The sequence below is a fragment of the Peromyscus maniculatus genome, chromosome 22, assembly GCF_049852395.1.
Source record: "Peromyscus maniculatus bairdii isolate BWxNUB_F1_BW_parent chromosome 22, HU_Pman_BW_mat_3.1, whole genome shotgun sequence".
In the NCBI taxonomy this organism is placed as follows: domain Eukaryota; kingdom Metazoa; phylum Chordata; class Mammalia; order Rodentia; family Cricetidae; genus Peromyscus; species Peromyscus maniculatus.
The window spans coordinates 10,689,206-10,712,635 of NC_134873.1; the positions used below are offsets into that span (position 1 = coordinate 10,689,206).

Genomic DNA, 23,430 nt, shown 5'->3' on the forward strand with positions numbered 1-23,430 from the left:
CTAATATTTCCTGCTGCTTCTACTCAAGAGTACTCTGGAGAAATGTGGGGGTAGGGGATGGCTCCCCACAGGTGAGGCCTTGGGTTCCATTCCCAAGACTGAAAAAAAGAACTCAGCCTTTTCATGGCTGGGGATGTAGCTTAGTGGTAGGGTACTTACCTAGCATGTGCAAAGTTAACAATTGAAAAAAGAAAAAGCAAAGAGAGAAAAAGGGAGAAGAGGGAAGAAGGGAGAGGGGACACAAGGTACAGGGAGGAGGAGGGGAGGGGAGGGAGAGGAAGTGGGGAAGAGGAGGGAAGAGAGGGGAAGGAAAGGGAGGGGGAGGGAAGGGAAGGAAAGGAAAGGAAGAGGAGGGAAGGGAAGGGAAACAACCTTTTCACCTAACAATAACGTCTTCTAGTATTATTACTGCTATTACATCTATTTGTACTTTTATTGTAAAAATATGTGGTAATAAGTACCAGAAGGCTATTTAAAAATAAAATAAAGTGCTCCACATGAAGGCCTGAAAACCCACAGCCACACAGCAGCCTTTCCTTCTGGCTACCAAGCTACATGTTTTGCAAAACTTCCATGTGTTCAGGAGGACAGACGTGAGTGCCTAGGGCACTTGGGCGTCTTCCTGGATTGTGGCTGGCCAGATCCTGCTCAACGAGATGCTACCTCATCCTGCCAGTGCTTGTGTGTCAGTGTGGGGAGTTGTTTACGCTTCCAGGCAGTCAGGGGTGACAGGAAGCTGCTGCTGTGGGAGGGGTGTCACCCCCTTTACCCGCTTCTGTCACCACGCCACTGTCTTCTGTTGCTCACGTTACAGCTCAAGGGCCAGGTCCTGAGTCTGCTGGAACCACCCACGGGCGATACAGAATACAGGCCCCAAGGTGGTGGCTTCAGAGACACAAAAGAGTGGTTCAAGAACGTGCAGATGCCAAAATGGCAGGTGCTCAGGCTCCTTGTATAAAACAGCTCCATGGGGCCATCAGATGGCTCAGTGGGTAAAGGTGATTGCCACCAGTCCTGACGACCTGGGTTCAATCCTCAGGACCTACACAGTGGAAGGAGAGAACTGACTCCTACAAGCCGTCCTCTGACCTCCACACACATGCTATGGTCACGCACAAACCTGAGTTCTTATGCAACATAAATAAATGTCATAAAAACTTTCAATAGCATTGTGTTTGTATACAACATATACAATGCTTCAATGTACTTTTTCCCCCTTTGAACAGACATGGTATCAGGTAGCCCAGGCTGGCCTGGAACTCCACACGTAGCTGAAAATGACCTTGAACTGCTGATCCCCTGCCTCTACCTCCCAGTGCTGGGATGACACTCGTGAGCCCCCATGCCTGGTTTTATGCAGTCCTGGGGATCAAACCCAGGGCTTGGTGCATACTAACCAAGCTCTAGCCGCCAAGCTACAGCGGCAGCTCTTCTGTGCAGTTTTTAAATTGTTTGTGTTGATGTGTGTGTGTCCTCATGTGCGCCACCTGTGTGCTGGTGCCTGCAGAGGCGAGAAAAGGGGGCTGGACCCCCTGCAGCTGGAGTTGCTGATGAGTGCCAGAAACCAAATTCAAGGTCTGTGAGAGCGCTCTCAGCTGCTGAGGCGTCTCTCCCGCTGCCCTTCCAAATACTTGGAACTGTATCTAGGTTATCTGTAACACCCTGTCGCTAATAGAATGAGAAAGGAAAAGGAACTCTGTGAGACCCTCAGTTTAGCTAGAACAGCTCAAGATTGAACTTAGTGTCTTGTGCATGCTAAACTCACTGAGCTGCAACCACAGCCTTTTTTAATTTATCAAATCATATACTAGTAAAAGACTCATTGATTATAATCACTTGATATTATACAGAATTTTCTTTTTTTCCTTTTATTGAAAATAGCACATAACATATCCTAACTACAGTCTCCCCTCCCTCTGCTCTCATTTGCCCCTCCCCTCCCCTCACATCCTGATCCACTTCCTGTCTCTCATTAGAAAACAAACAGGCTTCTAAGGGATAATAATATAATATAATATGACATAATAAGATGAAACAAACACTAACATATTGGAATTGAACAAAACAAACTGGAGGAAAAGAGCCCTAGAGAAGGCGTAGAAAACAGACCCACTTGTTCGCACACTCAAGAATCCCATAAAAACACTAAAGTGGAAGCCATACTATATACTCAAAGGATCTGGTGTGGACCCGTTGCAGGCCCTGTGGATGTTGCCTCCATTTCTGTGAGTGCATATAAGCTTTGATCACGCTGATTTAGAGGGCCTTGTTTTCTTGATATCATCTGTCCCTTCTGACCCTTACACTCCCAGCCCTTCTTTTATTTTTTTACTTTGAAGCAGGGTCTCAGTTATCCAGGCTGACCTTGAACTTGTCATCATCCTGCTGCAGTCTCTCAAGTAGCTGGGATTGCAGGCCTGTTCAGCCAGCTTACGTGCCAATTTTTTTTCTTTTTAAAAATTTGTTATAATTTTTATTTATTATTATTTGTGCATGAGTATGTGTGTTTGTGCCTGTGTGTGTGTGTGTGCGCGCGCGCGCTTGTGTTTGGGAGTACACACTTGCTAAGGTGTGCACGTGGAAGTCGGAGGACAACTTTCAGGAGTCAGTTCTCATCTATCCTCAGGCTTGGCAGCAAACACCTGAACCAGTTGAACCATTCACTGGCCCTTTCCAAATATTTTCAACCAGCAGTTAGTGGGATTCACTAATGCAGAACCCATGAACAGAGTGGGCTGGGGGTGTACGAGCCAGACGGGATGGGGGTGACATGATTAAGCCATGCTAGCACGTATGCCCATCACTTTATCTGCTTATCACTTGAAAATGCAATGCTTTATTGTCTCTGAGTTACGCAACAAGTCACTATGATGTACTCCGCCCATTTCACTGCGGCTTTGAGATGTTGATCAAAGGGTACAAAGTTTCAGGATACGACTGTTGACTATGATTGTGAAAGCCAATCTCTTCCTGATATCAAGCCACTAATGATGGATATGAAATATGACACATGGCAATATTTGATTCTACCAACACACACTATATATACAATGTGGGCTTTTGCATCTGGCTTCTGTCACTAGGCATATTTTCAAGGTCTAGTCACACAGTGGCATGGGCCAGAGCCTCATTCCCGCCCCCACCCCCCTGCATTTTGAGGCAGGATCTTCCTATGTAGCCATGAAACTGACAGGATACACAGAACCCCTCCCTCCATAAGGTTATGCAAGCAGTAAGGAGTCCAGGGAGAGGACACTCTTCAACCTGTCAAGTCATGCAGGAAGCTGCAGGGATACAGTTTTCACGAGCTCACCCAGGCTGAGGTGAGCTTCTGGTGATGCACCTGCCTTTGATGCATTCCTGCTCCTGTGACCCTTTACTAGAGACCCGAATAAACTCTTGGTTTCACCAAGTTCAGTTCTCTATCTGGGGTGAATAAACCTTTGTGCGCATCTCTGCAGGAAATGTCACGCAATAGCCTCTCACCACCCAGATCCGCTGTTTAACACCACCATCCTCTTACACTGTATTCCTCAGCCGTATGAAAGCAAGCATGGAGCTCTACCACCACCAAGCTCTCTCCTCTACTACTGTCCATGCTGGCATCCCTCTGCATCGGCTGCTGCCCTGACCATGCTCATCTGAAAAGCACCTCATTACCCTGTGACTCTGGGCATGCATCCTTCCATGGAGCCTTCATACAGGACTTTCTCTCACTCACCAATCATCTGATGCCTTATTAACGTAATTAATCAATTAAGGTAGGTGATTAGTTGTTATTTGAGCCCATGGTGACACATCATTCTCTCTCACACCTCCTGACACATTGCAGGCATGTGTCTGTCTCATTAGAGGACCAGGGACCTCCTGAGACCTTGGCACAGGTGGGCTAAGAGAAGTCAATAAGGGTCCCTCCCTACCACTCTCCATTGCAGGATTTAACTAGACATCCCAGCACACTCAGCCACCTGCTTTTCCTTCCTGGAAGCTTATGTGTACCTGTCTCTGAGAGAAATGCTCAGAGACTCTTACCGAGGGACCGCCTGTCTAGACTCCCTGCTGCCTACACACCATTCCATCCTCTTTTCAGGCCACTTCTTCCCAGCCCCACATTCAGACACTATCTTGATAGGTTGATATCAGCCACAAGAGTATTTACACAAAAGAAATTGTCAAGTGCTGTAAATGTGCCTTATTATTATTATTATTATTATTATTATTATTATTATTATATTTGCCTTTCATGGTTTGTTTTTGTTCACTAGTGTGTGTGTGTTTGCAAATTTTATACCTTCTTCCCCCAGTTTTTTCAAGACAGGGTCTCACTATGTAGCTCTGGCTGTCCTGAAACTTACTCTGGAGAACAGGCTGCTCTTAAACTCAGAGGTCCGCCTGCCTCTTCCTTCCCAGTGCTGGGATTGAAGGCCTGTGCCACAATGCCCAGCGTATACATTCTTTTTTTAAATGGTATGTGTGTGTGTGTGTGTGTGTGTGTGTGTGTGTGTGTATGCGTGCGTGTGCGTGTGCGTGTGCGTGTGCGTGTGCGTGTGTGTGTGTGTGTGTGTGTGTGTGTGTGTGTGTGTTTATAAGATGTGCACATGCCTTGGTGCCTTTGTGGAAGTCAGATGACAATTTTCAGGAACAGGCTCGCTCCTTCCACTGTGTGTATCCCAGAGATCAAACTCAGGTTGTCAAGCTTGGCAGCAAGTGCCTCTACCTGCTGAACCATCTCTCCAGTCCAAATCTTGGGCATTTTCCAGCATACCACAGCAGATACCTCCATCCCAAACTCCTTCCTACAAAATCTAACCTTCTTAGCTGACAAGCTCCTGTTAAAAAATACTTTTTAAATAACGTTGCAGGGACAGGGGAGATGGATGGATCAGTAATTAAAATACTTGCTGAGAAAGCATGAGGACCACAACTCACACAAATGCTGAGTGAGCGTGGCCACCTGCCTGCAATTCCAGACTTCCAATCGGAGACAGGATCCCCCAGGGCAACCTGGTTAGCAAGACAAGCTACATACACAAGCTCTGGGTTTGACTGAGAGTCCCTGCCTCAGTGAATTGTGGAAGAGAGATGGAGGGTGATTCCTGACATCAACCTTGGGCCTCCACATGCATACACACACATATGCATAATTAAAAATGAAATAAATCTTTAAAAATAAATGAAAAACAGCCAAGAATTCTGGAACTTTTTAGAACCTGTTCATCTTTTGTCTTCTCATATGCACCAAACTCCAACCCAGACCTATTTTCCATTTTCTGCATTCTAGCTGAGTCCTTGTCATAAGAAGTGAGCGTGTGTTGGGAATAGCAGACTGTGAAAAACTCCCTGTTCTCACAGTGCTCCTAAGGATAAGCACCATCAGACAAGGACCAGGATCCCACAGCCTTAATACTGCTTGAAAGCCCAGCTCCACATCAGCCAGGATTTTCCTGAACCTTTCCTCCTGGACTCACTGAGACAGGAGACACTGAGTTAGAGGACCAAGAGAGAATATTCTCAAGCTCACCTATCTTTCCACTGTGGGGTAGATTTTTCAAAATAAATTTCAGGACTCAAGTCCTAGGAAACAATGACTGAAAATAACAGAAAGAGTGGAGAAAGACTGAGAAGAAAGCCCAGCATGTCTGCATGCCTGCAACGTGAAAAAACGGAGGAGGAAACAGTGTGCCTCCTATGTGCAGAAAGCCAGCTTCAAAGACTGCTGTGTGTGCGTGTGACCGGGTATGTCTCCCACAGCAGCCCGAGAAAGCGGGTAGAATCATCTTCATTCTACACAGGGGGAAACTCAGGCTTGGTAGGAATAGCCTGTGCTGTTGATGGCAAGGCAGGAAAATAGACTCTGTGTGTGTGTGTGTGTGTGTGTGTGTGTGTGTGTGTGTGTGTGTGTGTCTGTCTGTCTGTCTGTCTGTCTGTCTGTCTGTCTCTGTCTCTCTCCCATATTGTTTGAGATAGAAAGGGGACTGGGGGAGGAACAGTGAGAGGCAGAATATGTCAAAGCGTTCGATGACCTGGGAACCAGAGTCAATAAATCCACTTCTAGGAGCCTCTCCTTCAAAAGTCTTAGGAGCCTGTGAGATGGCTCAGCAGGTAGAGGCACTCACTGGCTGCCAAGCCTGACGGCCTGAGCTAGATTCCTGGGACCCACATGATAGAAGGAGAGAACTGACTCCCCAAAGTTGTGTGACACATGCACACTCTCACATACACACATGCAAATAAATAAATGCTTAAAGAAAGAAAGGGACTCAATCTTGTGTCTAAACTGGCATGTGTGAAGTTGGCCCATGGCAGCATTTACTTGTCACAGAGAAGAACAAGAAACACCTGAACTGTCCATCAACAGACGGATGACTAAACAAATTCCTGACACCCACTCAATCAAATATTGTGCAGCTTACAGAGCCTGGTGGTTGCTTGTGTCCTGAGATAACCAAGGTGGAAAGGATGAGAAACCAGTGCTGCTGTGGACTTGGCAAAGTCTGCACTGCTGGTGTGTGGCTGAAGCCGCTGTTGCTCTGTCAGTGGTTCCTACAACAAAGAGGAACGCATGTGCGCATTCACCAAAAGATCCGTGCTATCCATGTGCAACTCCATGACTCATCATCTGAAGTCACACTGGAAATGACCCAAATACCCATCAGTGAGAAATCAGGTAAGACAGGTGTGGTCTGTCCACAAGATGCAGCGCATAGGGAGCATCCATCCTCAGGGAACAGCAGCACCACCAGAGTGGTGTTGCTACTGTATCCTAGTATCTGGGAACACAAAAGTATACACCGTATATACAGATATAAATGTGTGTACACATGTGTAGAGATAAAGGCCACAGAAACAGATAGGTGAGATAGATTTCCATAGACAGATTATAAAATAGAATGATAGATTGATTGTTAGGTGATGGGTGAATGTGTAGATAGATAGATAGATAGATAGATAGATAGATAGATAGATAGATAGATAGATAGATAGATAGATGTTAGATAGATAGATGTTAGATGGATGGATAGATTGATGATAGACATTAAATGGATGAAACAGATAGGTAGATAGATAGATAGATAGATAGATAGATAGATAGATACATACATACATACATACATACATACATACATACATACATACATGTGTTCATACATAGATGATAGATAATCAGTTAAAATTTTATGGGGAGAAAAAAATACCTCAAATGGCCTGTGAGTGTGAATAATTTTTACGATCCCAAGAATCATTACCCTAGAGCAATCGAACTGAAGATCTAAACACATACACTAGAAATGACTGGACTGTACAAACACAGTGTTGAGTGGATCAACTCAAAACGACAGCATAACAGGCTGGCAAGACGGCTTAGTAGGTGAGGGCGCTTGCTGCCAAGCCTGACCACCCGAGCTCCATCCCCAGCACCCAAATGACGAGGGAGAGAACCAGTTCCCACAACTTGTCCTCTGACCTCCACACATGCACTGCACCATTGTTATGAACAGAGAGAGAGAGAATAAATGTAATAAAAAGTAACCAAATTTTGACAATGAAATTTAAAAAGAGAGTGTGTATTGTGGAGCTCTCACTTATGTGAAATGCCAAACAAACAGGAGAAGTGGGTGGACAGGAATATTCCAGCTGTGAGAACCAAAACAAGGTGTCTATTTCAGTATTCCACACTCAGGATGGGCCGAAAACAAAACACAAACACTAGTCCACGAGTGTACGTAACATTAAACACGAGTGTGTGTAATGCACACCATCCAAAGGCGAAAGTACTCTAAATGTCCTTCAGATAGGTTTCATTCCGTGGAATAGTGCTCAGTGAAGAACAGCGGAGACTGACGAAAACTATGATGTGAAGGAACCTCAAAGGTACTATGCTAAACGAAAGAAGCCAGACATGGGAGAATACCTATAATATGAACCAATTTCTGTGAAATATCCCCGAAAGGAGAGATGGAGAGATAGCCCAGTCATGAGAAACTGAGCTCACATTCCCAGCCCACCACACAAAAGGCTGAGTTCAGCAGCACTCATTTATAACCTTAGCCGTGGGGCGGTGAAGATAGGTGGATTTCAGGGGCTTGCTGGACAGTCAGTCTAGCGGCATCAGTGAGCTTGAAGCTCAGTGAGAGACCTTGTCTCAAAAACTAAGGGGAGGGCAATAGAGGAAGACATCCCACATTGATCTCTGGTTTCCACACGCATGTACTCATGAGCATGCACTCCCCCACACACAAGTGCCACACATATAAAAGAAGAAAGGGGGGGTGGACAAGATGGCTCCGTGGGTAAAGGAACTTACTGTAAACCTGATGACCTGAGATTGATTCCTCAGAACACATGGTAGAAAGAGAGATCGAAAGAAAGAAAGAAAGAAAGAAAGGAAGGAAGGAAGGAAGGAAGGAAGGAAGGAAAGAAAGAAAGAAAGAAAGAAAGAAAGAAAGAAAGAAAGAAAGAAAGAAAGAAAGAAAGAAAGAAAGAAAGATCTAATTACCACAAGTCATCCTCTGAGCTCTGCATACATGCTATGGCATGGGGTGTGGTATGCTATTAATAAAAAATATAAATGTAATAAAAAGTACTTTAAAAAATACATGGCGGGGGAGATGCCTCAGTGAATAGGAGTTTTTCATACACAAACATGAGGGGCTGAGTTCAAATCCCCAGAACCCATATAAAAAGTCAGGTGGGCCGGGTGGTGGTGGCGCACGCCTTTAATCCCAGCACTCGGGAGGCAGAGCCAGGCGGATCTCTGTGAGTTCGAGACCAGCCTGTGCTACCAAGTGAGTCCCAGGAAAGGCGCAAAGCTACACAGAGAAACCCTGTCTCGAAAAAACCAAAAAAAAAAAAAAAAAAAAAAAAAAAAAAAAAACATAAAAAGTCAGGTGGGACCACTAACTCAGGCCTAGAGCCCTAGCACTTTTGGAGACAGAGACAGGAGGATTGCTGGAAAGGAAATTGCTGGCTGCAAACCTAGTTCCTAGTTCAAGGAGAGACCCTGTCTTTGTAAGGCTGTGAACGTGTTCTAGAGTGGGTGGCAGTGAAGAGTCCCTGACACCGCTCTCTAAATATATGAAGCCAGCGAACTGGACATATCAAGTGGAGGATGAGTTTGGTGCATGAGTTTATCTCATGAAAGCTGTCCACAGAAAAATAATCAGAAGACAAGGAAGAGCTAAGGAGAGAGAATGAAAGGAAGAGAAGGAAGCAGATGAGGGGAACATGAAGAATCAGGGAGGTAGCTAGACTTGGCAGTCCTGAATGTGAATGCCAAGCACTGGCTGGGTGGTGTTGAGCTGCCACCTGTTTGCACAACCAGGAGCCGCAGCTTCAAAATAGGAAGGACAATGCTGATGTCTCCTGAGGGCTCCTGAGGACTCCGAAGGACTGGAGACCATGAGAAAATGAAGCTGCTGGTTATCTGTGTCATAAGGGGTGGAATGGATGAAATGGGCTTAATGATAGAGATCACATATTAATAAGGACTTGAGCTGAATCCAGGGTGGTGAGCGGAGGGCCTGTGGTTTGTTTCATTTGGACGCTATACCTCAGGCACCTAGGCTGGGGGATAGAGGGGGGCGTCAGCTGCGACACGCCATTATTCTTTCATTCATTCTGTGGGCGTTTAATTCTATTTCCACACCTGCTGCCAAAGGTGTGGCCTTCTCGTCACCAGGTTTCTTGAGTGACAGAAATCTCACTGGCAATAAAGGGACAGAGCTTACATTGCTCCGGTCACAGACAGGATCTCAGCAGAAACCTGAGAAGATCGCTCTGTGTCCGCCCCTTCTCAGAGCAGCACGTGGGTCTAACTCTTCCTGGGTGACAGCGCTGTATCAGCAGTTTGGAGACAGACAAGCCAGGGCCTGACCCGAAGGAGCACCTGCTTCTGCAGCTGGTGAGGGATTTGCCAGCCACTTACTGCTCGCTCTGTCTCTCTCTGTGTGTTTCTCTCTCTGTCTCTCTGTCTCTCTCTGTCTCTGTCTCCTCTCTCTCTCTCTCTCTCTCTCTCTCTCTCTCTCTCTCTCTCTCTCTCTCTCTCTCTCTCTCTCTCTCTCCCCTCTCTCTCCTCCTTCCCTCCCTCCCTCCTTCCCCCTCTGCTCTGACAGAACTGAAGAAATTTCCATCCATTCTTCCATCTGTCCACACAGGCCTTTTCTCATCTGCTCACTTGTTTGTTATTTGTTTGCTCAACACATTCTCCTCAGCGCTGCCTCTCCACCCACACTGTCAGCCCCGATGGAGACACAGATAAAGGCATCAGGCTTTGGTCATGAAAACGGAGCTCAGCTGCCAATTCAACCACGGGAGTAAGAATCAGGAAACCCTGCTGCTTCCTGTTCGTGTCATTTTCTTTGTTCTAGCCTAAGGAATCTAATAGTTTATATCATGTATGAAGTACGAGATATTTCTTGTAAAATTTGTTTTACCTGTCAATACATCTGTCTGACTATTTTCTTTACATGCATGCAATCATGAAGATGATTAAAGCGATATTCAATGAGTAGTTTGTAACGACACACAAGCTGTTGTAAAGCAAGTATAAACAGGCAGAGAAGGGAGCGGCACGCAGGAAGCCAGTAAGGATCACGAAGCCTACCTTACTTTGCCTTTACTTTTCAACTACTTAGTGCTATTCCCAGGACCTGCCTTTCCAGGTGCAGAAAACTGAATCTCAGAGCGAGAGTGAGATGCTTCAATTCTTGGGAGTGACAGGGGTGGGGTGGGGGTCTGCTGTGTCTGGGTTCAGAGCTGGGTTCCCATCACTTCCACCGTCACAGCATTTGGCTCCTGTGTGTGTGTGGGGGGGGTCTTCGTAGGGAGAGAAAGAGAGTTGATGTTTGTATCTGTCATACACAAGGGCAAGAAGAAGGTCTATTTGATGTAATGTCTTCCCCATGCTTAATATACATAAACTGTCAGGAGACATGTCCTTGATCAGTGGAGGAGTGGAGAGTCAGATGTGTAAGTGGGAGGATAGATAGGCATAAGGACAACTAATAGATTGATGGTTGGTGTGTAAATGAATGGATGGATGATCGTTTGATGGGTGAAAGGAGGGTAACTGAAGGGATGAGTACACAGTTGGACCTTTAGATATAAAAGTGCATCGATGGATGCATGGGTGGATAGATGGGTGGATGGATGGATGGGTGGGTGGGTGGATGGGTGGATGGGTGGATGGATGGATGAGTAAATGTTTAGAAAGTGATGGGTCGGTTCATGAATGGATGTAGAAATGAGTAGATGGCTGGATGGTGGATGGGTGAGTGGATGGTAGGTAGGTAGGTAGGTAGGTGGGTAGGTAGGTAGGTAGGTAGAATATGCAATGGAGAGAAGGCATAGCAGACATTATGTCACTCCAATCATAGGAAGAATTCCAGTCTGATATACAAGTGTGAGGAAAGGCCCAGGGCATGCCAGACATCCTTCAGTTTAGCCAGAGTGCAGGACCGGACTCAGAGAGGAGGATAAAGACTGCTGGCAGATGTTCAGTCTCAAGGCAAAGAGGGAGAGATAGGTTGATCTCTTCAGAGGAGAGACTCACCAGGACAGTATCATACCAGCCCTCTCTTTGGTGGAATTCTCGCTTTTAGCTGATCCTGAATCCTCCCCAGCCAGTCATCCCTTGGTATAATAGTGGGATGTCTGAGCTATTTAGGAATCTGCCCCAGCACAGGCAGGAGAACATTCTAGAGAAAGGAAGCAGGGTCCCAGAGAGATGTCTTCTTTTCTTTTCTTTTTTTCCCCCACCCTATTTTGGGTTTTGGGGACAGGGTTTCTTTATGTAACTAACCTGGCTGTCCTGGAACTCACTCTGTAAACCAGGCTGGCCTTGAACTCATAGAGAGATGTGCCTGCCCATGCCTCTGGAATGCTGGGATTAAAGGCAAGAGATGCCATTTTTGATGGACCTAGAATAACATGGATGAAAGACTCCACCATACTGCAACTCTAGAAAACACACTCCAGGGACTACCAGTCCTTGCCCAGGTCTGACCATATAGTAACTTTCCTACTCAGTCTCAATCGCCCAAGGCAGACAAATCAATCTGCCACCTGATCCCCTCAGCCTTCCTATGGAGACTTTCTACCTATCTTATCTTGACCTCCAGAACAAGACAACGGTGCTGAAATCTGGACTTGGAATCGAGGAGAGATGAGCAACCCTCAGCCCTTAGAGGAGGTGGGTGAGGGTGCAGAAAGGATGGGGATGTGGGAAAGCGGTGAGAAACATAATGCTTCAGAAAGAATAGAAAGGATGACAAAAATAGACCCAGAGGTGGAATCCAAATTGAAGAAAGGGGGAAGGAACCCAGTGACGTCTGTCTCCAAGACCTAAGCTCTTATCATTTTGGCTCTCAGTCAACGGCTTCTCTTCAAAAAAGAAAATTTGACCCTCAGTACCATTCCTTCTCAGACAGCATAAGATAGGAACCCAGTCACAGCTCTAGACCTCTGCAACTGAGCAAGAAATGGAGGAATCATCAGAGCACCCCGAACCTTGGCGGCTTGTTTGAAGGTTCTCGAGGGAAGGCAGCTCTCACTCACGTTTTTGTTGTTGTTGTTTTGTTTTTCGAGACAGGGTTTCTCTGTGTAGCTTTGGTGCCTTTCCTGGAACTCGCTCTGTAGACCAGGCTGGCCATGAACTCACAGAGATCCACCTGCCTCTGCCTCCCGAGTGCCGGGATTAAAGGCATGCGCCATCACTGCCCGGCTACTCACTCACTTTTGACCTAAGTGTCAATCAGGGAAGACCTTCCTCTTTGGCTGAGTGCACAGTTTCAGGAAAGACACATAGAGCATAGTGAGAGAGGAAGGGGACATCTACTGAGCCAGCCAGACCAGCTTAATCAAGCCCTGGAGGTCAATGGGGTGACAGATGTCACAGTCAGATCGCACCGTGACCTCCTCAGAGCTCCGTCTGGAAGGACCAGGAGAGAGTTGAGCCCACCTGATGTAACCCCCGGAGGTGACCTTCAAAATCCCTGTCTCCCCTACCCCTACATGCACGCACTCATTTATATCTGCAAACGGAGTTTTAGGCTCAAGGCCAGGCTGCCGTACTTGGGTGATGAAAATAGGGGATACCCAGGTGAATTTGAATTCCACATTAGTAGCAAATGGTTTTGTTACTAATACCCAGACCCATGAAATATTTGGGAAATGCTTACACTAAATTTTTATTTGGTTTGTTATTGTTGTTTATATTTTAATTATTTGAGAGTTTCATCCATGTATACAATGAAACATGATAATTTCCACCCCTATTCTTCCCCCAACTCCCATCATTTTCTCCCCATGTCCCCTCCCAACTTCATGTTTTCTTTTTGTATGTAATAACCCACTGCGTTCAATTAGTGCTGTCCATACGCTCATGGGTATGGAACCACCAGTGTGTTTCCTATGCTGGGATGGGTGCATCCATACTTACTTGTTTTTTATCTGAGCGTCAGGGGCTGGGGATATGGCTCAGTAGAAGTGCATGGGTCTAGTACAGGCAAGGCCTTGGGTTTGATTCCCAGTACCACAAAGACAAACTCTGAAGTGAATTTGAGTGCCGCAGGTACCTTTTGTTTTAGCTGCCAACCCTAACCTTAGGCTTCATTGCACTGTTTTCTTCTTCCTCCGTCTCTCTGCCCTAGGAAAAATATGATATGTCGGGCTCCCGTCTGTCCCTGACACTGTGTGTCACCAAAGCCCGGAAGGGTTCTGAGGAAGACATGGATGCCCTGAAACGCATGTTCCATCACCTAAAATTTGAAAGCACCATGAAATCAAACCCCACTGCTGAGGTATTGAGTTGCCAGCTTCAGGGCAGTAGGAAAGGGGGCTGGACCAGAAAGGTAGCTTTGGGGCAACTATCTGAGCCTGCTCATTCCTCTCCCTCCAAGCAATTCCTGGAAGAGTTGGACAAATTTCAGCAGACCATAGATGACTGGGAAGAGCCCGTCAGCTGTGCCTTCGTGGTGCTCATGGCACATGGCGAGGAAGGCCTCCTCGAGGGAGAAGATGAGAAGATGGTCAGGCTGGAGGACCTTTTTGAGGTCTTGAACAACAAGAACTGCAAGGCCCTGAGAGGCAAGCCCAAAGTGTACATCATTCAGGCCTGCAGAGGAGGTGAGGATGGGGACACAGCATCCTTGTTCTTTCGTGAAAAGGTATTAAGACAGAGTCTCACTATGTATCCCAGGCTAACCTGGAATTCATTACGGAGTCCATGCTGGCCTCAAATTTATGATCTTCTTGCCTTGGTTCCCCAAGTACTGAGATTATAGGCATGCATTATCATGCCCAGCTGAGCCCATGTATTTTTTTTTTTTCAGAGCTGAGGACCGAACCCAGGGCCTTGTGCTTGCTGGGCAAGCGCTCTACCACTGAGCTAAATCCCCAACCCCAAGTCCATGTATTTTTAAGATTTATTTTATCTTCAGTTGTGTGTATGTGTGTGTGTCTGTATGTAAGTGTGTGCATGCGTGTCTTCAGGTAGCTGAGGAGGCCAAAAAGGGATGCAGCTCCCTGGAGCTGGAACTACATGGGCCCTGGGAACTGGTTTTTGGTCCTCTGCAAGAGCAATAAATGCTCTTAACCACTGAGCCATCTCTCCAGCCAAGAGTCTGTTTTTCATCCAGGCTGGTCCCAGACTCAGGGCCCCAGATGAACCCAGCATGCCACCAGACTGCTCTACAATCTTCTCTTGGTCCCACTTTCCTCCCTGACGTTTCCCTCCACTCCCCTTGGTTTTAGAGCACAGAGACCTCGGTGAAGAAATGGGTGGAGATCAGGTTGCTATGATCAGGAAGAACCATCCCCAAACCATCCCAACCTATACGGATACCATGCACATCTACTCCACAGTAGAGGGTATGAGTGCTCACCTGGCCCAAGGTGGCAGATACCCTCCCTCCTCTGCCCCATGACCAGCACCCCCGATCCCTGAGCTTCTCCTTTAGGAAGGGACCCTTTTCCAGGGTCCCCTCTGCCCTCTGAAGACTTCTCCAAACTCGGTTCTCTGGCCTTTGCAGGCCACCTCTCCTATAGACATGAGGATAACGGCTCCGGCTTCATACAGACCCTGACAGATGTGTTCATAAACAAAAGAGGCCCCATCACAGAGCTGCTGGAAGAGGTGAGTCAGATGAGTCACCTGGGACCCCCACCCAGGCTGAGCTCCTCCCAACTCTTCTCGATGATCTCATCTCCATGCAAACATACTGGGGCTCCGAAGCTCACCGTGTGGGGGGACAGTTTTGTAGAGTTAATTTTTTTTCCATTTTCATGTATTTATTTGTGTGCAGTATGCATGTGTGAAGGCACAGGTAGGGAAGAGTGGGTGGGTGTACATGTATGTTTGTGCATGCAGAGGCTTAGAGCATCTATCTATTACTGAAGTACTAATTCAACAAGAGACCCTACCTCAATAAAACATTATGGAAGAAGACACCCCAATGTCACTTCTCTCAGACAACTGTCACATGCATGGCAGGAACACATATACCATACAGACATACACACAAGCCAGCTAACCAAAGATTCCATAGAAACTATGGAATACTAGAGGACAATTAATGTCTCCAGACATGGATGCCCGCCCACCTGTCCTCCTCTGCCACCTCATCCCCATGCTCTCCTGACACCCAGCCTCCCCGACAGCTGAGTCCCCGAAGCTGACCACACCTGTTGTTGCAGGTAACCCGACGTATGGCAGACACGGAGGTGATTCAAGAAGGGAAACCAAGGAAAGTGAACCCCGAAGTCCAAAGCACCCTCCGGAAGCAACTCATCCTGCAATAAAACAGCGGGCAGTGACAGCGCTCCTCCTGCAGGTGCTCTCTCTGCCCCACAGATGTTTAGAGACAGCGACGACACCTCGAAGATTGCTGCTGGACTCCTCTCTTCTCTTCGTCACACCCCTTTATCCATGTCTTTCTTTAGAACAACCAGCCAAAACAGAGCACATATTAACGGCAACATTAACATCGCCTTCCTCAGGCTGGACTCCCTACGTCCGTTACCGCAGCCTCAGATTGCCTTCAGATAGCTAACTTTCTGCTCCTTCTGCCCTACTAAGCCTTCCTCTTCCTCCTGTGACTCACACGAAAATATATAAAAAGTCATTCCTACTTCAGAGGGAGGAGCTTTCTGAACAATTTCTAGAAACTCCTCATAACCTGCAGCTAAGGTCACCACTGTGGGATCTGGGCACTAGGCTGGAAGGTAGACCAGCCATATTGTCTTTCAAGTATATGGTTCATGGTTTTATGGCCACCTCTGTCATTATAAAAACTCACAGTTTAAGACTGGCGGTGATGATGCACACCTTTAATCCCAGCACTCTGGAGGCAAAGGCAGGTGGATCTCTGTGAGTTCGAGGCCAGCCTGGACTACAGAGAAAGTTCCAGGGAAGCCAGGGCTCCACAGAGAAACCATGTTTCAAAAAGAAAAAAAGATGGATCTTTTCTTTCTGGTCCCTCTTCCCAGCCTTGCCTGACTTCCTCCCCGTCTTGACCTTGCCTGGGACTTGTGGCCATGGTCCATACACTCCTCACATCCCTCCAGCTGACTTTGAAATGGCTTTTGCACCTGTCTCTCTTCTCTTCCTCAGCACCCTCCGGGCTCAGCCTGGATGATCTCAACCCTACTGCAGAATCGAGAATCCTTCTTCATCTCTCTGCACAACCTGTGGGAGAATTATCTCTTTAACACTCTGAAAGATACAACCGGCCCTGTTGTTTAGAGACCAAGGATATTTAGATGTCACATCCCGGTTTACAATGTATCATTATGGGGAAGTCAAGGCAGGAAGGGCGCAGCTAGTGACATCACAGAATAAACATTCTTACTTAAAATCAAAGAAACAATCATGCCAAAATAAACTCCTGGGCCACAGAGGATCTGAGTAGTCCCTCCCCTCCAGCCAGTAGCCATCTTCTTCCGAAGGGCCTGTCCCAGAGACAGAGGCGCCATGAGAGTGGCGTTAACCTCTTCGCCAATTGCAGCGGCTTCCTCAGCCCCAGCACGATCAACACACACAGATTCTTTTTTTTTTTTTTTTTTTTTTGAAATGTACACCGTGTTCTGCCTGCATGTATCCTTGCAGGCCAGAAGAGGGCACCAGATCTCATTATGGATGGTTGTGAGCCACCATGTGGTTGCTGGGAATTGAACTCAGGACTTCTGGAAGAACAACCAGTGTTCTTAACCTCTGAGCCATCTCTTCAGCCCCACACACAGATTCTTAGCCAAAATATCTACCAAAAGCCTCTGCTCCTGATACATCTTTGCTCCTCTCCAAAACCTCAGGAGCTAGGCTTCAACTGTCTAAGTAACCATGAAACGGCCTATTAGCTCTGTTTCCAGGACTCTAGTGTACCCAAAGCTTTCACATTCTTCCCACAAATTCTGTCCAAAGCATAAAAGCCACATGGTGAGATCTATCACAGCAATGACCCTGCTTCCTTGGTACCAATTTCTCTGAAATAGCTGTCTCTCAAGGAGACACAAGGAACACTGTTACTTTAGAGATCAAAGTCAGACCCTACATCCATGTCTTTTGGATTTTTTGTGATCCCACCCAATCAGCTAAATTCATCTCCTCTGCTGGGGATTCATTCTCCCAGAAATTCTAGCATCCTCTCCCTCCCCTCTGCCTCCATGCCTTTGCCCAATTCACCATCTCTCCAAGCTTGGGACTCCCATGTGTTCTCCCCATCTCCTTCATCCTTTCTTCCACTGTCTCCCCCACCACGTACACGCTCCTATACTCCTTCTAGCTTATGCTGCCTCTTACCCATGAGGAAGCGCTGTCATTCCCTTTCCTGGAGGACAGGAAGCAATCTTTGATTGGTGTGATGAGTATTCAATAAACAGCTGTCAAACTTGACAAGAAATGTGTGGGTATCTTTGCTCGGAGCCTAACTTGTGGGAAAAATAGAAGGTGTACATTTGATTTCTTCCCCCTCCCTCCACCCCCATGGCTAGCTGCTTCTTGTGTGTGTGTGCCATAAGCAGAGAATCAGGACCTGTCTCTTACATACAAGTAGATGTGTTAGGATTTATAAAATTACAAGTCACACTTCAGTGCCAGATGGCTATATGCTATGTATTTTCAACATCCAGAATGTTTCCAAAGGAATATCTGGGCACACTATCATGCCTTGTCAAAGCTACATGCTGGAGATCATCTTGTTACAGGAACATAAATGGTTAACAGACATACCACTATTTCTCTTCTGGTGCCCGTGGCAGACATAACTAATCAAACATACCTCCCCTCCTACAGAATTTAGACATAGCCTCAAAGTTTTTTCTCTTCTCAGCATCCAGGAAGTTAAAGCCTGCCTATTAGCATGGGTATGTCATCCATATTTAAGGAGATTTTAAAATACCATCTCTTTTATTTATTCTTTGAAATTTTCACACATGTAAACAATGTATCTTGCTCATACAAAACCCAACTCCCCCCTCCCACTCTCCCTGGATCCCCCAACACATCCCTCTTCACATCTTTTCCTTTTTTTGTTAATAGCTCACTGAGTCCAATTAGTGATGCCTGTTAGTATATTGGCGGATCTTGGCTTGATCTTGCACAGGTGACCACAGCCACAGTGAGTCCATGAGTATAATGGCCATACATGTTCAATAGGCAGCATTGACCATGGCTGCAGTGAGTCCATGAGTACAATGGCCATACATGTTCAGTAGATAGCATTGACCGTGGCCGCAGTTAGTTCATGAGTACAATGGCCATACATGTTCAGTAGACAGCATTGACCATGGCCGCAGTTAGTTCATGAGTACAATGGCCATACATGTTCAATAGGCAGCATTGACCATGGCCGCAGTGAGTCCATGAGTACAATGGCCATACATGTTCAGTAGATAGCATTGACCATGGCCGCAGTGAGTCCATGAGTACAATGGCCATACATGTTCAGTAGACAACATTGACCATGGCCGCAGTGAGTCCATGAGTGCAATGGCCATACATGTTCAGTAGATAGCATTGACCATGGCTGCAGTGAGTCCATGAGTACAATGGCCATACATGTTCAGTAGGCAGCATTGACCATGGCCGCAGTGAGTCCATGAGTACAATGGCCATACGTGTTCAGTAGGCAACATTTCACAGTGATCCTCCACATTCTCCAGCTTTTACTTTCTTTCTACCATCTGTACCACAACACCCTTTTTTTGAGATAGGGTTTCTCTCTGTAGCCCTGGCTGTCCTTGAAATCACTCTGTAGACCAGGCTGGCCTCAAACTCACAGAGACTCACCTGCCTCTGCCTCCTGAGTGCTGGGATTGAAGGCACGCACCACCACTGCCCAGATCTCTTTCCACCCCTTTTATGTGATGTCCCCTGATCTTTGAGGGGGGTGTGATATAGATGTCCCATTTAGGGCTGAATACTAACTAAGCACTTATTCTCAGCAGTCTGAAAGGTTTTGAGTCTGTACATTAACTGCTGCCACTGCAGAATGAAGAATAAAGGTTTATGTTTGCACCCATAGGCTAGTGTGCAAACATCAACCTTTCAGAAGGCAGTTTGACAGCATGTCATTTAACAAAACAACAATAGTAGGTTTTCCCCAGGTCCTATGATTTATCCAGCCATTGGCTTTTGATCTGGTTAAAGTAGCAGATCTGGGTTCCCCCTGTGGAACAGGCCTAATGAGATATTTTTTAAGGCTTTTCTCTTGGTGATTTGGGAGATAAAACTCAGTGTCTCATGCATTGTAGGAAAGTTCTCCACCAGTGTTGTGTCCTTGCTTCCACAGGTATTGCTAATCCAGTTCAACCCTCTAGCTAAGGAATGACTATGTAGGGTCATCTTAGGGGTCCTGATCTGGGCTACAGCCATGGAGCTGTGGTGTGGCTGGGGCTTTACCTATGGGGATTCTAGAGCAAGGAGCCAAACTGTGGTCATACAGGGCCAAACAAATATAAATGTACAAGTATATTCTGTACACCAACCTATAGGTCAAATACCCAATCATTCTGGAGTCTTTATATGCAAAGGTCAAAGAACTGCGACCCACTTGCTATATATAGGCTTCAGCCTTTTAATAATCAAAGCTTTATTGGCACAGAGTCATGCTTACTCATTTACATGTTGTCTATGGCTGACTTCATTCGACAAGAGAAAACATGGCCATTACACCAGACAGCATATGATCTGGAAACTGAAAATACAGTCTGGCTCTTTATCAAAACAGTTTGATGTCCTCAGTTATCTAGCCACTGGTGAGCCTACCAGACTCCAACAGATGGCTCCAAATCCATGGTCACACAGATGGTCCTGGTTAAACTCAGTGGGTCACAAAACAAAATGAACAGACATAAAAGTGGAAAAGATGTTCATGGGGAAGGTGGGGGTGGGGTGAACAGGGTCATAGGGAAATACAAGAAGGTAGGGAATAAGAGTAGTCAGTATTTTGTGTATGTGTGAAATTGTCTAAAAACAAATTTAATTTTTTTCTTTTTTCTTTTTTGCTTTTTGTTTGTTTTTTGGGAGTGTTTTTGTTTTTGTTTTTTGAGACAGGGCTTCTTTGTATAACAGCTCTGGATATCCTGGAACTCACTCTGTAGACCAGGCTGGCTTTGAACTCAGAGATCCACCTGCCTCTGCTTCCCTAGACTGGGCTTAAAGGCATGCGCCGCCACTGCCTGGCAAAAAAAAAAAAAAAAAAAAAGCAAAATGAAAAAAAAAAAAAACAGTATGGCTCTTTGTCTAAGCTGAGGATGTGGTTCAGTGGCTGACTGGTTATCACAAAGACCTGAGCTCTAGCCCAGCCTTGAAAAATAAATGTTAGTAAACACCTAGAAAAATAAGTGCAGCTAGTTTTTTTTCTTAAGATTTGAAAATTATCCTTCCAACCAACCCATCCCAAGTTTACTATGAAAATCACCACAAAAACCACCTCATACCAGTATGGCTGTTACAGAGAGAGGAATCTGGGGAGGGGGCCAGCAAAAATGTGGAGAAAAAGGGACCCTTGTGTTACTGCTGATAGGAAAGTAGACAGACACTGCTATAGCACGAATCTTAACAGGTCTTATTAATAAAAAAACAAACCTGGAGCCAGGTGTTGGGGTGAACACTGGAAGATCAGAGAATCAGAACCAGCCACAGCCAACTCGCCTCACCAATTCCTCAGCTGATCTCATTTCCTCAAACTAGAAGCCTCTGTGTCCTCAACCGAATGGATCTCATCTGAACTGCTGCTCAAAAACCTAAAAGCTTAACCAGGCTCTAGTTCCTGGTCCTCATACCTTATAAACCTTTCTGCTTCCTGCCATCACTTCCTGGGACTAAAGGCATGTGTCACCATGCCTGGCTGTTTCCAGCGTGGCTTTGAACTCACAGATTCAGATGGATCTCTGCTTCCAGAATACTAGGATTAAAGATGTGTGTGCCACCATTTTCTGGCCTCTATGTTTATCTAGTGGCTGTTCTGTTCTCTGACCTCAGATAAGTTTATTAGGGTACACAATATATTGGGGAGCACAGTATTACCACACACTGCCATTGTGGGGGAAAAGTATAGAGATTTCTAAAGACATTAAAACCAGGGCCAGCAAACACCAGGCTGAGCTCCATGAGTCCAGTCGAAGAGAGAGAAGACAGATTCTATGAGCTGGGGGGAGGTGGGGAGGGGGAGAAGGGCAGGGGCGGGGTGGTCAAGATCATAATGGGGAAACCTACAGAGACAACCAAACCAAACTTATAGGAACTCATGAAATGTAGACCAACACCTGTGGAGCCTTCATGGGACTGGACTGGGCCCTCTGCATAATCAAGACAGTTGTATAGCCCGATCTGCTTAAGGGGCCCCCTGGCAGTGGGATCAGGATCCATCCCTGGTGCATGAGCTGGCTTTTTGGAGCCTACTACCTCTGGTGGGACACCTTGCATAGCCTTGGTGCAGGGGGAGGGTCTTGGACCTGCCTCTACTGAATGTACTAGGCTCTGCTGACTCCCCATGGGAAGCCTTACCTTGTTGTAGGAGGGAGTGGGGGGTGGGTTGGGGGAAGGAAGACTGGAGGGCAGGAGGAGGGAAGAAGGGGTTCTGGGTTCTGTGATTGATATGTAAAATGAATTTTTAAAAATTTAATTTAAAAAAAAAGGGCCAGGTGAGATGACTCAGAAATTAAAGGCACCTGTCACCAAGCCAGAAGCCCTGAGTCTATCCTCCAGTGTCAACAGGAGGAGAGAACCTGCTACAGCAAACTGTCTCCTGACTTACACTTGCATGGCATGGCATGTACACAGCCCCCTCACACACACACACACACACACACACACACACACACACACACACACACTCGCTCATTCACAGACACACACATACACACAAAATAAGTAAATAAATAAATAAGAATGTAATAAAAAATGTTGTAAAGAAAAGAAGCTGGAGACTGGAGAGATGGCTCAATGGTTAAAAGCACTTGATCCTCAGGCAAAGGACCTGGGTTTGGTTCCCAGGACCCACGTGGTATCTCATGACCATCTGTAACTCCAGTTCCAAGGGACCCAATGACCTTCTCTGGCCTCCAAGGGCAGTAAGCACTCCCATGGTGCATAGACAGGTATGCAGGAAAACACCCATGGCCAGGAAATGTCTTAAAACGAGTTTGAAGAAAATAAAGGAGGAAGTTGGAAAACAAGGCTGGTGTAGCTATGCAATGTGGGTGCTGGGGGCTGAACTGGGTCCTCTGGGAGAGTGGTAAGTGCTCTGAACTGCATAACCCCCTTCCTCACCCTTATGTGAAACTGTAAAGCAATCAGTATCATAGAGGTAGATAACTAAATACTGGTTATAGAGGAGAAACAGAGAAAGAGATAACATTAGAGTTCTGCCCTTACTCCAGCTGCGTGACCGCACAGGCACAGTTCAGGAGTTAAGCAAAACGTCTTGCATCGTACGTCATCAGTGTGCGCTGGTGACTGCGTGCTCCGTAAGCCCGCTTCACCCGGAGCCCTTAAAAAGCCAGACGCAGACCCCACCCGCTCTCTCTGTTCTGCTCTGTCTCTTCCCCACCATCTTTCCCTCTCTCCGTGTGCTTTCCTCTCCAGGCCTGGCTCTCCTCTCTCCCCTCCTCCCCCGTTCCTCCTAATAAAGCTCTGAATACTGATAACTGGGTTTTGTGGTGACCTTTCTGCCTGTTGGTTACCAGCACCGTTTCTCATTTCATTGGTGCTGTAGACTCCACATGCTCTGCGTCCAGGGCTGAGCATCAGAAACCTATATCTAGGTTCATTGGACCTGCAACTTCCCACTCCACCTTTTCCATTTGCCCAGCCCCGAGATCACTCCACACACACCACACATGCCACCAAGATTAGCGAGTCCCCTGCCATTTCCTGCGACTGTAGCCTGAACTTGCACTGGACCCCTAGGGGTCCTCAGGCTACACAGACAC

At 46.5% G+C, this 23,430-nt stretch overlaps 1 protein-coding gene across 1 annotated transcript; it reads left to right on the forward strand.

Moving 5' to 3' along the window:
* Window positions 1-9,762: 9,762 nt before the first annotated feature.
* Casp14 (caspase 14) lies at window positions 9,763-17,886 on the forward strand. The gene is made up of 7 exons (XM_076559114.1): window positions 9,763-9,901; window positions 12,120-12,190; window positions 13,650-13,799; window positions 13,899-14,124; window positions 14,752-14,868; window positions 15,030-15,133; window positions 15,694-17,886. Exons 2-7 carry the CDS (start codon window positions 12,164-12,166, stop codon window positions 15,796-15,798), a joined length of 729 nt encoding a protein of 242 aa, XP_076415229.1. The 5' UTR covers window positions 9,763-9,901; window positions 12,120-12,163; the 3' UTR covers window positions 15,799-17,886.
* Window positions 17,887-23,430: the final 5,544 nt, after the last annotated feature.